The sequence below is a fragment of the Momordica charantia genome, assembly GCF_013281855.1.
Source record: "Momordica charantia cultivar OHB3-1 chromosome 3 unlocalized genomic scaffold, Mcharantia_2.0 BLBB01000003.1, whole genome shotgun sequence".
NCBI lineage: Eukaryota > Viridiplantae > Streptophyta > Magnoliopsida > Cucurbitales > Cucurbitaceae > Momordica > Momordica charantia.
The window spans coordinates 18,591,269-18,604,695 of record NW_028275161.1 but is presented as its reverse complement, the minus strand read 5'-3'; the positions used below and the strand labels follow the sequence as shown (position 1 = coordinate 18,604,695).

Genomic DNA, 13,427 nt, shown 5'->3' with positions numbered 1-13,427 from the left:
GAATACGTTTCGACAGACATACAATTTTAAAGGCTAAAAAGAGGCAGGAGGATGTGTCTTATATGGTAGGGAAATTGTGGACCATCACTTTATGTGTAATATATTGGTACCCCACAACTTAAAAGTTATGGTCATAGCATATGGCATGTGTGTGTTTTGTTATATGGATTAAAAGGACTTTCAGATTTTGGTGTGTATGGATCCATCATCTCTCATCCTCATCCATCATTTCATACCTTTTTTCTTGTTGCCCAACGTCGCCCTTTTTCAAGAAACATGTAGAAATCTAACGTAATAGAGGGAAAAAAAAGTACTTAAAAACGGTTTATTTTGTTAATTACTGTTTTAATTTTCTGTTTTTGAATATTTGCAAATTAACAAATTATTTTTGTAGTTTTCAAAATTTGGATTTGAATTTTGAAAAAGATTTTTAAAAATAGATAAATAAATAAATAAAAACACGTGGGTGGAAGTTTTGTTTATAAACTTTTTTAAAACCAAATTAAACTACCGTAGTTATCAAATTAATAATATTTTAAATGGTTTAGATGTTTGAGTATTTCAATGTTTTGTTGTGTTGTTAAACAAAAGTTGTAATCTTACACCTTAAAATATCCGACTTTTGTTATCTAAATATTAGTTTAAATCACATCTTACTTTAGCTTCTAAACTTTTCAAATTGTTTATTTTTATAACTAAACTTTTCAAAAATAATAATAAATAACTATTTTGTTCTCTAAAATTTATATTACTCCTTCAAACTTTTTAAATGTTTTGGTTTAACTATTATTCTATCACTAAATATTGGTTTACTTAATATTCGCTTAGCTTCACTACGCGCGCTCATACCATTGTATTATCATGTTAATACACATTTCTGAAAAATAATATTCCTCAGCGGTTAAAAAATTAATAGATTAATGACAAAATAACAACGACTACCCAAGGTTATTATTTCTTTAAAGTTCAAATATCAAAATTAAACACTCTCGAAAGTTTTAGAACTAAAAGGAGATTTAAATCTTAAATTGTAAATATCATAAATTATAAAATATCCGAATGTACTAAAATAACCCTGTGGATGGGCATCCCATGGTGAAAGCCCAAACTTTTGTTCGTAGAAAACATGAGAAATGCGATGAATCCCATCTTCAAGAAACTAAGGCCCAATGATCTGGCCCAATAGCGTCTTGCTTGGGCCAACTACAAATATACAGGTTGTCTCGACTATTTTAATTATTCTTTTTTGTATAAAATGCTTAGAACATCATTTTATTTAATTAAATTTTAGATTAGTGTTAAAATGCCAACAGAAACTAAAATAATAATTTTTTTACTTCAATTTTTAGTCAACATCGATGTTTTTTCTTTTCTTTTTAATGAGAAATTTTGCCATCACTAGAGAGATTAAATGAAGAACTACAAATTAACAGAGGTCTAACTTCAATGCAGGCTCATGACATCATGTTAATACATATTTTTTAAAAACAACATTATGCATCTAATGGCATCATGTTAATACATATTTTTTAAAAACAACATTATGCATCTATTAAAAAGTTCAAAAATCAAGATAGAACAATTTGAAAGTTGTAGACCTTATTTAAATATCGTAAATTACATTATATACGAATGTACTCAAATAGCCTTAGGTTAATGGGCATCTATGATGAAAGCCCAAACTTTGTTCGGAAGAAAACACGAGACTAAGGCCCAACGATCTGGCCCTATAGTGTCTTACTTGGCCCAACTACAAATACACTTGCAGTCTCAAGCTCCCTAAGCCTTAGGCCCATTAATTCTCAAAATACTATATCTTTTCTTTTAAATATTTAAAAATTATACTTGTTTTTTTCTAATATAAAAAAATAAATTATACTTGTTGAAAAATAAACATTTTGCGTGGAAATATATTTGGTAGATTTATGCTTTGGTAGTAAAGTACAAACTATCTTATTTCATGTCGAAGGATTTTTAACATGTAAAGTATAATGTTTGAAGATATTAATAGTTAAATAATAAAATCCATAAAATATGTTTAGTTGCTGTGTTGTTTTATCTTCATCTAAAATGGAGATTCACTATTTGATAATTTAATGAGTTAAATACTTATATCGGACTAACCAGTCGTGAGTTTGAATTATCTCATTTCACATATTTTACTAAAGAAAAAGTAAAAATAATTTTAGTTGGGAATAATTTTATTTACAAAGAAACGTAATATTGGGGAAAAGAAAATGAAAAACAAAAGAAGGAAAGGGGAAAAAAAAAAAGAGATAGAATAGAAAGAGAAGAGAAGGAAGAAGGGGAAGTGTGTGTGTTGTGCGTGGGTGGTGGGTCGGGGGTGGGCGTCTTCTCAAATCAATCTTCAATTTCCTCTTTGTGGTTCCACTGGACAATGCCCTCTTGATCACTTTCATGTCTCTCCCCACCAAGCGCTCTGCTAGCACCGCCACCGCCACCGCCAGCTCCGTCGTCTCCTCAGCCACTTCCACCGCCTCCATCTCCCCCCCTATGAAGAAAACCAAATCCCATTCCCAAGCTGTTCCCAGCTCACTCGACCCCAACAAGAACGGCCTCCACCACCATGACCCCGATTTCGACCCCTCCTCCATGGCCCTAGACGAAGATCTCAAGCCCGACGACTCCCCTCTCATTGGCGACAGCCGCGCCGTCGCCACCAATTTGTCCCGCAAGAAAGCCACTCCCCCCCAGCCTGCCAAGAAACTCGTCATCAAGCTTCTCAAAGGTCTCTTCTTTCGATCTCATTCCGCATTTCTCTTTTTGGGGTTTTCTTGATTTTGCGCCTTTTCGACCCTAGGTTTTGTTTTCGCCCGATCGATTCAATCTCTTCCTTCTACTTTCTACTGATTTCTGTAATTTCGAGGCTTGGTGTTCGTGTTCCTCTTTGGGGCTTTCGTGTTAATTGCTGTTTTCTTGTGCGTGCTATGGAATTACTTCGGATTAAGCTCTAAGTAAACACCGGCACTTGGATTTTATTCTGTTTTTTGTTTTTCTTTTTCTGGCCGCTCATACGAGAGGACTTGGAATTGAGCTTTAATTGGACATATTTTCTGGTGATTTTCTTTCTGATTGCTGGTTGTACGCACTGGCATTTAAATTCTCACGTGGGTCCTACATAATTCCATGGTAGAACTGCCGAGTAATGATATAACAACTTTCTGATGCGAACGTCATTTTAAATTTACATGAGCTATGCCAGGATAGGAAATATCCTTTACTGTGCTTGGAGATTAAGAAGAGAAGGACTTTGCATAGAGTTAGGAAAGTTTATTCCTTTCCTTTATTCTTGGATAGAATTCTTGGTCTGAAATATAAATATCTTTTTATCAATATCTCAATTGGAAGTTAATGACAATGGAAGTTTTTTATTCATCTGCCAAAAATTGGTAGTCCTAAAGCAAATTTACTTTCAACTCAGTATTATTTTAGTGAGGTCACATCTACTCATTCACAACTTTTGTTTTTGTTTTCTGCCTAGCGTTTTTTGGTGTTGGTAGCATCATGAGTTGTGAAGACATGAATCATACCCTGTTAAGCTTATATCCTGTGTTGAAAATGGTTTAGAATTTCTAAATTTCCATTTTCTCTATGAAGCAAAACCGACACTCCCTGCTAATTTTGAGGAGGATACATGGGCAAAGTTGAAATCAGCCATATGTGCCATATTCTTGAAGCAACCTAATTCATGTGATTTGGAGAAGCTTTATCAGGTTCAATTCATGATAGTATTTTTCCCCCAAATACTTTGACTGAAATAGAAGGCAGTTTCTGAAATTTTGTAATTTATCCATACCTGGTGTATCTCAAGCAAATTGCTGTATTATATGCAGGCTGTTAACGATCTTTGCTTGCACAAAATGGGTGGAAATCTTTATCAGCGAATTGAGAAGGAGTGTGAAGTGCACATATCTGCAGCATTGCAGTCTTTGGTTGGGCAAAGCCCAGATTTGGTCGTTTTCTTGAAATTTGTAGAGAAATGCTGGCAAGATTTTTGTGATCAGATGCTGATGATTCGTGGCATTGCCCTGTATCTGGACAGGACATATGTCAAACAAACACCGAGTGTGTGCTCATTATGGGACATGGGCTTGCAGCTTTTCAGAAAACATCTGTCTTTATCTTCAGAAGTTGAGCACAAAACCGTTACTGGTCTATTAAGAATGATTGAGAAAGAAAGGTCAATCTCTGTTCTTAAAGATGCTATAATTTTGTTTTTAGGTTCCCTTGGGAACATCTGATAATTTTGTTTCGAGTATCATGGGTATTGCATATGCATGGCATGGTATTGCAATGCATGTATCTGCTTGAAAATAATTTAAGATTGTGGCTTCTCAGGGTCTTTTTGAGTTAACCAAATTAATAGTTGAGGTATTTGTTGATGAAAAAGCTTGCATACTTGCAATAAGTTGTTAGCAGGCTTAGTTTGTCAGGAGGATTCAAGTTCTTGGCAGAAATGGTTATGACAGAACCCTATATAGGTTTCTGTGCTTTGGAATGAGGAGTGACATGCAAATTTGATCATCTTTTCTTTTCAAAGATATTTTTGTGCATTTATATATATATTTTTTGAACAAGAAACTCATTGATTTAGTTAAAAGAACACAAAGTGATACACTGTCACTAAGAATTTGGAAAAGGCACCACGATCCGAATTAATTACAGAGTGTATAGGTACAAAATGAATTATCAACGGAACACCAAAATGAAACTTGAAATTTGGTGAGGTCAATGACTACCTTCTAACCTTTTTCTTTTGCTCGAATGATTTGGTTGTTCCTTCCTAGCCATAGACCAGCTATTGCTTTAATGGCATTAGCCACAAAAATTTGCATTTTCTAAACTGTGCCCATTGATCTAGCAATAGGAGAAGGTTTTCATCCTCTCTTTTTAGTCAAGTGATCTTACTTTTTTTTAATCAATCTTTTCCTTTGTTATTGAGATGTCAAATAGTTCATTCCTCCCTACCTTTGGCAATTTCTTTTCTTCATTACAGAAGTTGCATGCTCTCCTCCTTTGCATCCCAAAGTCCAATCTTATTCTCAAGATCCTTCTTTGCAGTAACCACTGCAATGAAAGTGCACTTATTCCATTCTTTGATTTGTGTCTTGATGTTTATAAGCTTCTTCATTAGATTGGGCTGTGCTCATTCTTTGATTTGTGTGCACTCATACTTCGATCAAATATTGGACACGTTGAGAGAAATTGCACTCATTTTTCTGCTTTGTTTTGAAAACTACTGGCAGATTGGAAAGTATTTGACAAGCTACAAAGAGAGCTAGGGGAACTATATTTTGCTGCGTACCCAAGAAAGACCTTATTGATATATCTCTTTGTCAAATTTTTCTTGAGCCCATTCTCTTTTGGCCTCTTCCTCCTTCCATCAATTTACAATTTATGGATCTAACAGGAAATATGATATGATATGATTATTTAATTTTTGTAAACTCAAAATGGTTCCTTGGTACTGTAGTTTTTAGTGAATTGATATTCCTTGTTCTATTATAAAATATCTTGATCTAAGAATTTTGTGTAAGTCATGGACTTTATATTTATGGTAGACTCAAGTTTAGGTGGTTATATAATCCTTTTTGTTTGAGATTTAACGTGTTTATAGTGTTAACATTGGGATAGTTGTTTGGGGATTAAACGTTTGTTGCACATCTTGAAACAATCCAAAATATCTGTCTTTTATGGTTGAAAATTTTATATTACAGACATCACTAATCAGTAATCCTTATATTGGTGAATGTGATTTGCATGTTCCTTTACTTCTTTCCCACAGGGAATTACTTGATTCTTGTATTTTATAAAGCTGACGCAATTATTAATGGCCTGCAATCAAAATGAGCTATTACATGTTATCTAGTGTATATTTCTTTATATTGGAATTTTTTATTTTTCTATTTTCCACCGTGTATAAGAATTTTGCAAATGTTATACTACATTTTCAACATTAGCTATTTTACTGTTGTCTGAATATTCATTATGAAATAAAATAGATTCTTTTTTTTTTTTTGTACTACTGGTTTATCTATTAGATTATTCCATGTTAAAATATTCTTATTTATACAATATGTAGAATATTTGTCTAACATAGATAATTTATTGGTATTTTAGGCTAGGTGAAGCAGTTAATCGGACCCTCCTCAACCACCTCTTGAAGATGTTTACCGCACTAGGAATTTACTCAGAGAGCTTTGAGAAGCCATTCCTTGAATACACTTCTGAGTTCTATGCTGCTGAAGGCATGAAATACATGCAGCTATCAGATGTGTCAGAATATTTGAAGCATGCGGAGGTGTGCATTCGTCTATTTTTGGAATAGTCTCCCATTTTCTTAGCCATGTTCATCTTCATAAATTGATTACGTACGCAGTAAATAATTTTTTTAAACCAAAAAAAGGAAAAATATTAAGGAAGAAAAATAAGGAGCAATGATTGCAAATCAGACCCAAGTCCAAGGTAGAAGATTGGGAAAATGCTCTTCTAGTTGTAAAAATCAGAAAAAAGGGCTAATTACATAATTTATTGGTGCTGGAAGCTCAAATAGAGTTATAGAACCTCATATGCTCCCAAATTAACTCATCTTCCACTTTTCCCCTTCTCAATTGTCATGAACAAAAGTCTTTTCCTAGTTTCATGATTTTGTAGAAAATGAGGTGAGGAAGGGGTCAAGAGACAATGTTAGTGAGGATGAAGTTTTCAACCGTAAGCGATTTAATCCAGCATAATTTGAAGACCTTGCTAAGATTCTCATAAGAGGACCTAGAAAAGAGGCAGTGTATAGGCTTTATCTTTACCTGTTGCACAGCAGCAACTCTGATGGTTAAGACACATCCAAGTGTGTCTGTTTTTGAATGGTTTCATTAGTGCTAATCTTTCTTGAAATCACTGTCCAGAGGAAAACAAAAAACCTGAACTTCGTAATTTTCACCCTCCAAATGAATTCGACCAGAGTGGGGACTGAAAAATTGGCTGTAGTGTGAAGAATGGCTTGGAAGGATCCCGGGGTTCTGGAAATCAGAACTTGGGTTTAGAATAAAGGGTCTGAGGTTTCCTTGGCTGGATAGCAAAGTGGACCTTTTCTTAATCTTCTTTTCTTCCTCTTTTATGTATGTCTTTCCTGAATTCAAGATCCTAGTGAAGACAGTTCTGGAATCCTGCTGAACACTCTGCACTTAACAGACAGTAAAGTATTGCTGGAAATCACTTGATTGTAAAAGTTGTGAACGAACGTGGCTTGGTAATGCTTGAAGGCTACTTTTCTGCAATGTGAAGTGTCACAAGTTTTTTATCATGATTGTAGGGTCAGCTGCAGTGGCTAGTTTTGGAGTTAATAGTTAATAAATATGAAGGGGTTGGGTGATTTCTTAGTTGAAAAAGATTGCATATCGTGTCCATTGAATAACTGAATGTTAATTTTCTTGTTTTGCTCTCTAGTCCTCCATTTATGTTAATTCTCGGTCTTATCCTGTTGTTCCAGGAAAGGTTGCAGGAAGAAAATGAAAGATGTTTGCTCTATCTTGATACAAGTACAAGAAAGCCACTTATAGCGACTGCAGAAAGACAACTCCTTGAACGTCATATATCTGCAATTCTTGATAAGGTTCCATTAAAAACTCAATTTTGTTTTTTGTTTTTTGTTTTTTGTTTGTTTGTTTGTTTTGTTTTTTTTTTTTGTTTTGTTTTTGTTTCCCATTACCTTGTTCTTCCCCATATTGTTATCTTGCAGAATTCCCATTTTTATTTAGAAATCTTTTGGATCTAGGGTTTTACATTGTTGATGGATGGGAATCGTATGGAAGACCTCCAGAGAATGTACACACTTATTTCAAGGGTCAATGCCCTTGAATCTCTGAGACAAGCCCTTAGCTCATATATACGAAGAACTGGGCAAAATATTGTCATGGATGATGAGAAGGACAAAGATATGGTTCCATCCCTTTTAGAATTCAAGGCTTCTCTTGATACAATATGGGAAGAAAGCTTTTCCAAGAATGAAGCTTTTTGCAATACAATAAAGGATGCCTTTGAGCATCTTATCAATCTTCGTCAGGTACTTCTCTCTTCATGTTTGTGTTCTTGCATTTTCAAATTTATTGTTGTAGCTTTGTAGGTAATTAAAATAAGAGGTGACATTTACATTCTTAAACTGCAGCATAATTGGAATAATAACCCTGTAATCGGTAATATTCTGTCTGGCGTACTTTGTCACCAGTGTTTGAAAATGTATATTTGGTGATTTGGGAGCAAGATAGGACACATCATTTATTAAGATTAAAAAAGAATTAATGTTTCACCTCGTTCAGTGAACAATAAAGGGGAAGAAGCAACACTAATTTTAAAGTTGCTATAAGCATGATTTGCTGGAGGAATTCAACTAACGTTTTCTTTTTTCTTCAGATGTTATGTGATCCACTCTGGACTTTGTTAGATATCTATAAGATGTCAAAAGACTCAAAACTATGGACCTAACTTGTATCTATCTGTGATTTAATTCTTTGGATCTATATTACTTTCAATACTTAGGCTCTGTTGCCTCATTAACTTTTCATGTCTCATAAGGGTACTTTCAATACTTGTTGACGTTTTTTTAATACCATCATTTTAGTCTATCGCGGTGATCTATGTTCAATTATGTGATCTAACAGCATAATATTTCCTTCTTTCTGTAGAACCGTCCTGCTGAACTGATTGCAAAGTTTTTGGATGAGAAGCTTCGTGCTGGAAATAAGGGTACTTCTGAAGAAGAATTGGAGGGTACTCTGGACAAAGTTTTGGTTCTGTTCAGGTTCATTCAGGTAGTTATCATATTAGTAGCAAGAGTCTTGGGAGATCTAATTGATCTAGAATTATTTTGCATTGCATTGCTTTTTTTATTTTGCCATATCTATGTTGTTTATGTTTGACATGGAGAAAACAATTCTTATCATCAACCTACCTCATTTTGTTCAATGTAGGGCAAGGACGTGTTTGAGGCCTTTTACAAGAAGGATCTAGCGAAGAGGTTACTTCTGGGAAAGAGTGCTTCCATTGATGCAGAGAAGTCTATGATCTCAAAAGTCAGGGTTTAAGTTTTTTTGTTGCAATAGTTATTGTTATTTACTAATCATGCTAACAAGTTCTTAATGCAATTCTTTAACTCGTTGTTACTTTAATAATATTAACTAGTTCTTTTGGCTTCATTACAGCTGAAGACGGAGTGTGGTAGTCAGTTTACGAACAAACTTGAAGGAATGTTTAAGGTGCATACTTGAAGGAATTTATAATTTTAATATAATTTAATTTGTGTTTTTTTAATTATTTTTTAAAATGTTGGACAGATAGTGAAATGAAACGAAATTAGACAAAATTACTAGGGAGAAGGGGAGGGAGACAGCAGCTCTCCATTGCTCTCCAATTGACAAAATAGAAAATAACTATGAAAGTGCTTAGACGATTAACACCATCTAGCAACTAAAAAAACACAATATCCTCCACCTCAATGGGGTTTCTGTTGTAATTTCTGTCATGCGAAAGGACCCAAGAGTAGCCACCATTAATCCAGTGACCTTAGTCTTCCTACAAAACTGACTGGACTGACATCAGAAATCTCTTATGTGGGGAGGAGAGCACTGTTAGTAGTTGAATAGATTGAAGGTGGACCACCATTTCTTCATTGTATAACTCACATATAATTTAATTTGTGTTTTTTTAATTATTTTTTAAAATGTTGGACAGATAGTGAAATGAAACGAAATTAGACAAAATTACTAGGGAGAAGGGGAGGGAGACAGCAGCTCTCCATTGCTCTCCAATTGACAAAATAGAAAATAACTATGAAAGTGCTTAGACGATTAACACCATCTAGCAACTAAAAAAACACAATATCCTCCACCTCAATGGGGTTTCTGTTGTAATTTCTGTCATGCGAAAGGACCCAAGAGTAGCCACCATTAATCCAGTGACCTTAGTCTTCCTACAAAACTGACTGGACTGACATCAGAAATCTCTTATGTGGGGAGGAGAGCACTGTTAGTAGTTGAATAGATTGAAGGTGGACCACCATTTCTTCATTGTATAACTCACATAGAACACTGATTTGCCTACTATCTTTCTATTTCTCTAGCAGAAAACACCACAATTAGGGACACAATATTGGTATTCCTCTTCTAGATTTGTTGAGCGTTGATTTCCCATGACCAAATGACCAATTAATAAACTTCACCTTATGCATTTTAAGCTTCAAAGACGTGATAAGGTCTAAAAGCAGATAAAGCTTATTTAGTTTAGTAAGGTGGTAGAACATGGATTTGTGGGAGAGTCTCTGAGCTTGTGTGCTTCCAGATCCTGAGGCTAGGGGAAGGGGTAGAACAGCAAAGTTGTTTTACTTTTGCTGTTATGGAGCTATAATGTTCAGACTTCAGAGGGGAGGACGAGGACCTTTTGATGAACTCAGAAATTCATATTTCCTCTTTTTATCTCCTATCATCTCTTTTCTTTTTCCTTTACTGTCTCAGGTCTTTTTTCTTCACACATGTTTTGCACTGAAGTTTTATAAGTTAGATGTGTAGGGTGCTGTATTTGAATTATTTTTCAGACTATCCCCTGAAATTTCTTTTCTGGTGCATTGTTTTAGGACATTGAACTGTCTAAAGAGATCAATGAATCTTTCAAGCAATCATCCCAGGCCAGGACAAAGCTTCCCATGGGGATTGAGATGAGTGTTCATGTTTTGACTACTGGGTAAGTTGTAATAATATGTTTATTTTATGATTTTTCTGTAACTTCCATTCTTAGTTTTGGCTTTCAACCATAATTTTGATGATTTACTGGCTGTCTGTAGGTACTGGCCAACTTACCCTCCCATGGATGTTAGGCTTCCCCATGAATTGAATGTCTACCAGGTTGAAATCAAGATAATAGTATAAACCTTAGTGTACAGATAATCTGGAGTGCTCCTTTGATTCCTTTGCTTTGTGTTATAGGACATTTTCAAGGAGTTCTATTTAAGCAAATACAGTGGGAGACGCTTAATGTGGCATAATTCATTAGGCCACTGTGTGTTGAAAGCTGAGTTCCCAAAAGGTAAAAAGGAGCTGGCAGTTTCCCTATTTCAGGTGAGTTAATTCTTGGGCATTATGGTTGGTTGTTTTTTAGGAACCTTTGGGGGCATTTTCTTTTATGTTCTTCCTTAGCTCTTGGATGAAAAGGATTTGGTTGGAAATCATTTTATTTTCTTGCCATGTGGAGAGATATAATCTGTGCATTGTCATCCAGACCGTGGTTTTAATGCTTTTCAACGATGCTGAGAAGCTAAGTTTTCAAGATATTAGAGAATCTACTGGAATTGAGGATAAAGAACTCAGGAGGACTTTACAGTCGCTTGCCTGTGGAAAAGTTAGAGTACTACAAAAGGTGGATGCCATCTTCATTTAATGTCTTTTCTTGGGGACAATATAAAAGTTTATTAATATGCTCTAAAGAATCTCTAATTTGATCCATCTCTCTCCTCTATTTAGATACCAAAAGGTAGAGATGTCGAGGACAACGATTCATTTGTGTTCAATGAAGGATTTACTGCTCCCCTCTACCGTCTTAAGGTATGGCAATTTTCATTCTACCTACTTAGGAAATACGATCATTTTATTTCAACCGCTATCGCCTAATTATATGTCATCACTATCAATGCAGGTAAATGCAATTCAGATGAAGGAAACTGTAGAAGAGAACACCAGCACTACTGAAAGAGTCTTTCAGGACCGGCAATACCAGGTTAACCACTTCTTTTTCCTCTTTCTTGTGAGGTGGTGTTTAATCCGAATTATTTGAACTCAAATATGAACTAAATAGAATTAAGGTCGGAAATAAGTACTTGAAGAATAGGACCTTGAAAGGTTGCTACTCTGACCAAACAACATAATCCACGGCTGATTACAAATTCATATTCCCTTAAATTAGTTTTGCATGGCACCCGCAGGTTGATGCCGCTATCGTTCGGATAATGAAAACCCGGAAAGTGTTAAGTCACACCCTTCTGATAACTGAACTCTTTCAACAGGTAAGACTCATTCTTTTTTTTTTTCCTTCCCAATGCATTCAAGTTGCAATATCTTCTTAACTGTGGATGATGATGTTGAGAACTGGATTTCTGTGCTCTATTGAAACAGTTAAAGTTTCCAATAAAGCCAGCTGATTTGAAGAAAAGGATTGAAAGTCTTATTGACAGAGAGTACTTAGAGCGCGACAAGAACAACCCCCAGATATACAATTACCTTGCCTAAAATAACCCTTTTCTCCTTGCAAACGTCACCGAAAATTTCGGCCATTGAAAGGAGATCGGGACGTTCTTCTTCAATCAAATCCTTTGTCAGATTAATGTACAGAAAAGAAAAAATTTAGTTTCGATATTTTTGGTTGCGTTGGAGGTTGATTGTAAAGCATAATTTTGTATCTGGTTCAATGTCTTATCTGTCTCTGGTAAAAGTTGTGTACCTCATGAAAATCCATCTTATCAAGCTTACGTTCATATCAAAACAAAGATTCCCAAATTGTAATTTGGTGAAAATTCTTCGGGAAGTAGGACACAGGACCTGATTTGGAACACATAGAGAGTAAGAAAAAAAAGTATATATATAACTTAGATTTAAATTTTGTTTTGGGGTTGAAGTTTTAGATTTAAAGTTTTTAAATGTCCTTTTTTAGTCCTTTCAAAACTTTACCTGAAAATATTTTAGTCCAACATGACACAGTCTTTAATTTTATAATTGTAAAAACTAGAATGGTATTTATGTAAATTTAGAATCAAATAGAATGTTTTAAGGGTTAAGAAAGGATTTAAATAGAGAAGACAAGGACAATTTGACCGACAAGATCAATTAAAATCATATATATCAATTAGGATTTTTTTTTTTGTTAAACTGCCACATTTCTGGTAAGATTAAAAAAGGAAATTATATATATATAAAAAAAAAGAAAAAAAACCTACTACCTTCTTGGATTGAGTTCATTGGTGGTCTTAGAAAAATGGTAATTTTTTTTTCTCGTTGTTTTTGTTTGGAGTAGTATGGACAGGATTGAAATGGTGATGTAATTATGGAACATATGTAAGAACGTGAACCATTGAGATTACTTAATTAAAATATATAAACAAAATTAAAACTTTTAAAGGACAGACTAAAATTGGACCATAACATGAAAGTTTGAATAGGTATAATTATTTATAATAGAGTTGTTTTAGTACAAATTAGAAGTGTCATCGGAACGGGACATGGACTAAAATTGGACAATAACATGAAACTATGAATATGTGTAATTATTCATAATAAAATTGTTTTACTACAAGTTAAAAGTTTTATTGGGACGCCAAAGCAAACATAGTTCAGCGGTAATTGACATATATCTCAAGAGTTCGAATCCCCACC

General features: G+C 34.4%; 1 protein-coding gene across 1 annotated transcript; it reads left to right on the top strand.

The window, feature by feature from the left end:
* Positions 1-2,319: 2,319 nt before the first annotated feature.
* CUL4 (cullin4) lies at positions 2,320-12,497 on the top strand. Its single transcript, XM_022284289.2, has 17 exons — positions 2,320-2,749; positions 3,619-3,734; positions 3,855-4,201; positions 6,142-6,322; positions 7,508-7,630; positions 7,793-8,080; positions 8,700-8,825; positions 8,985-9,086; positions 9,216-9,269; positions 10,643-10,749; positions 10,850-10,910; positions 10,992-11,123; positions 11,284-11,421; positions 11,526-11,606; positions 11,698-11,778; positions 11,984-12,064; positions 12,174-12,497. The coding sequence occupies exons 1-17, from the start codon at positions 2,419-2,421 to the stop codon at positions 12,285-12,287; spliced, it is 2,463 nt and encodes an 820-aa protein (XP_022139981.1). The 5' UTR covers positions 2,320-2,418; the 3' UTR covers positions 12,288-12,497.
* Positions 12,498-13,427: the final 930 nt, after the last annotated feature.

Excerpts from the sequence above, each read along its gene's own strand:
- CUL4 (XM_022284289.2), top strand. The coding sequence starts at position 2,419 with ATGTCTCTCCCCACCAAGCGCTCTGCTAGCACCGCCACCGCCACCGCC. Across the intron at positions 3,735-3,854 it reads ATTTGGAGAAGCTTTATCAG|GCTGTTAACGATCTTTGCTT; the intron begins GTTCAATTCATG and ends TATTATATGCAG. Across the intron at positions 9,087-9,215 it reads AGAAGTCTATGATCTCAAAA|CTGAAGACGGAGTGTGGTAG; the intron begins GTCAGGGTTTAA and ends GCTTCATTACAG.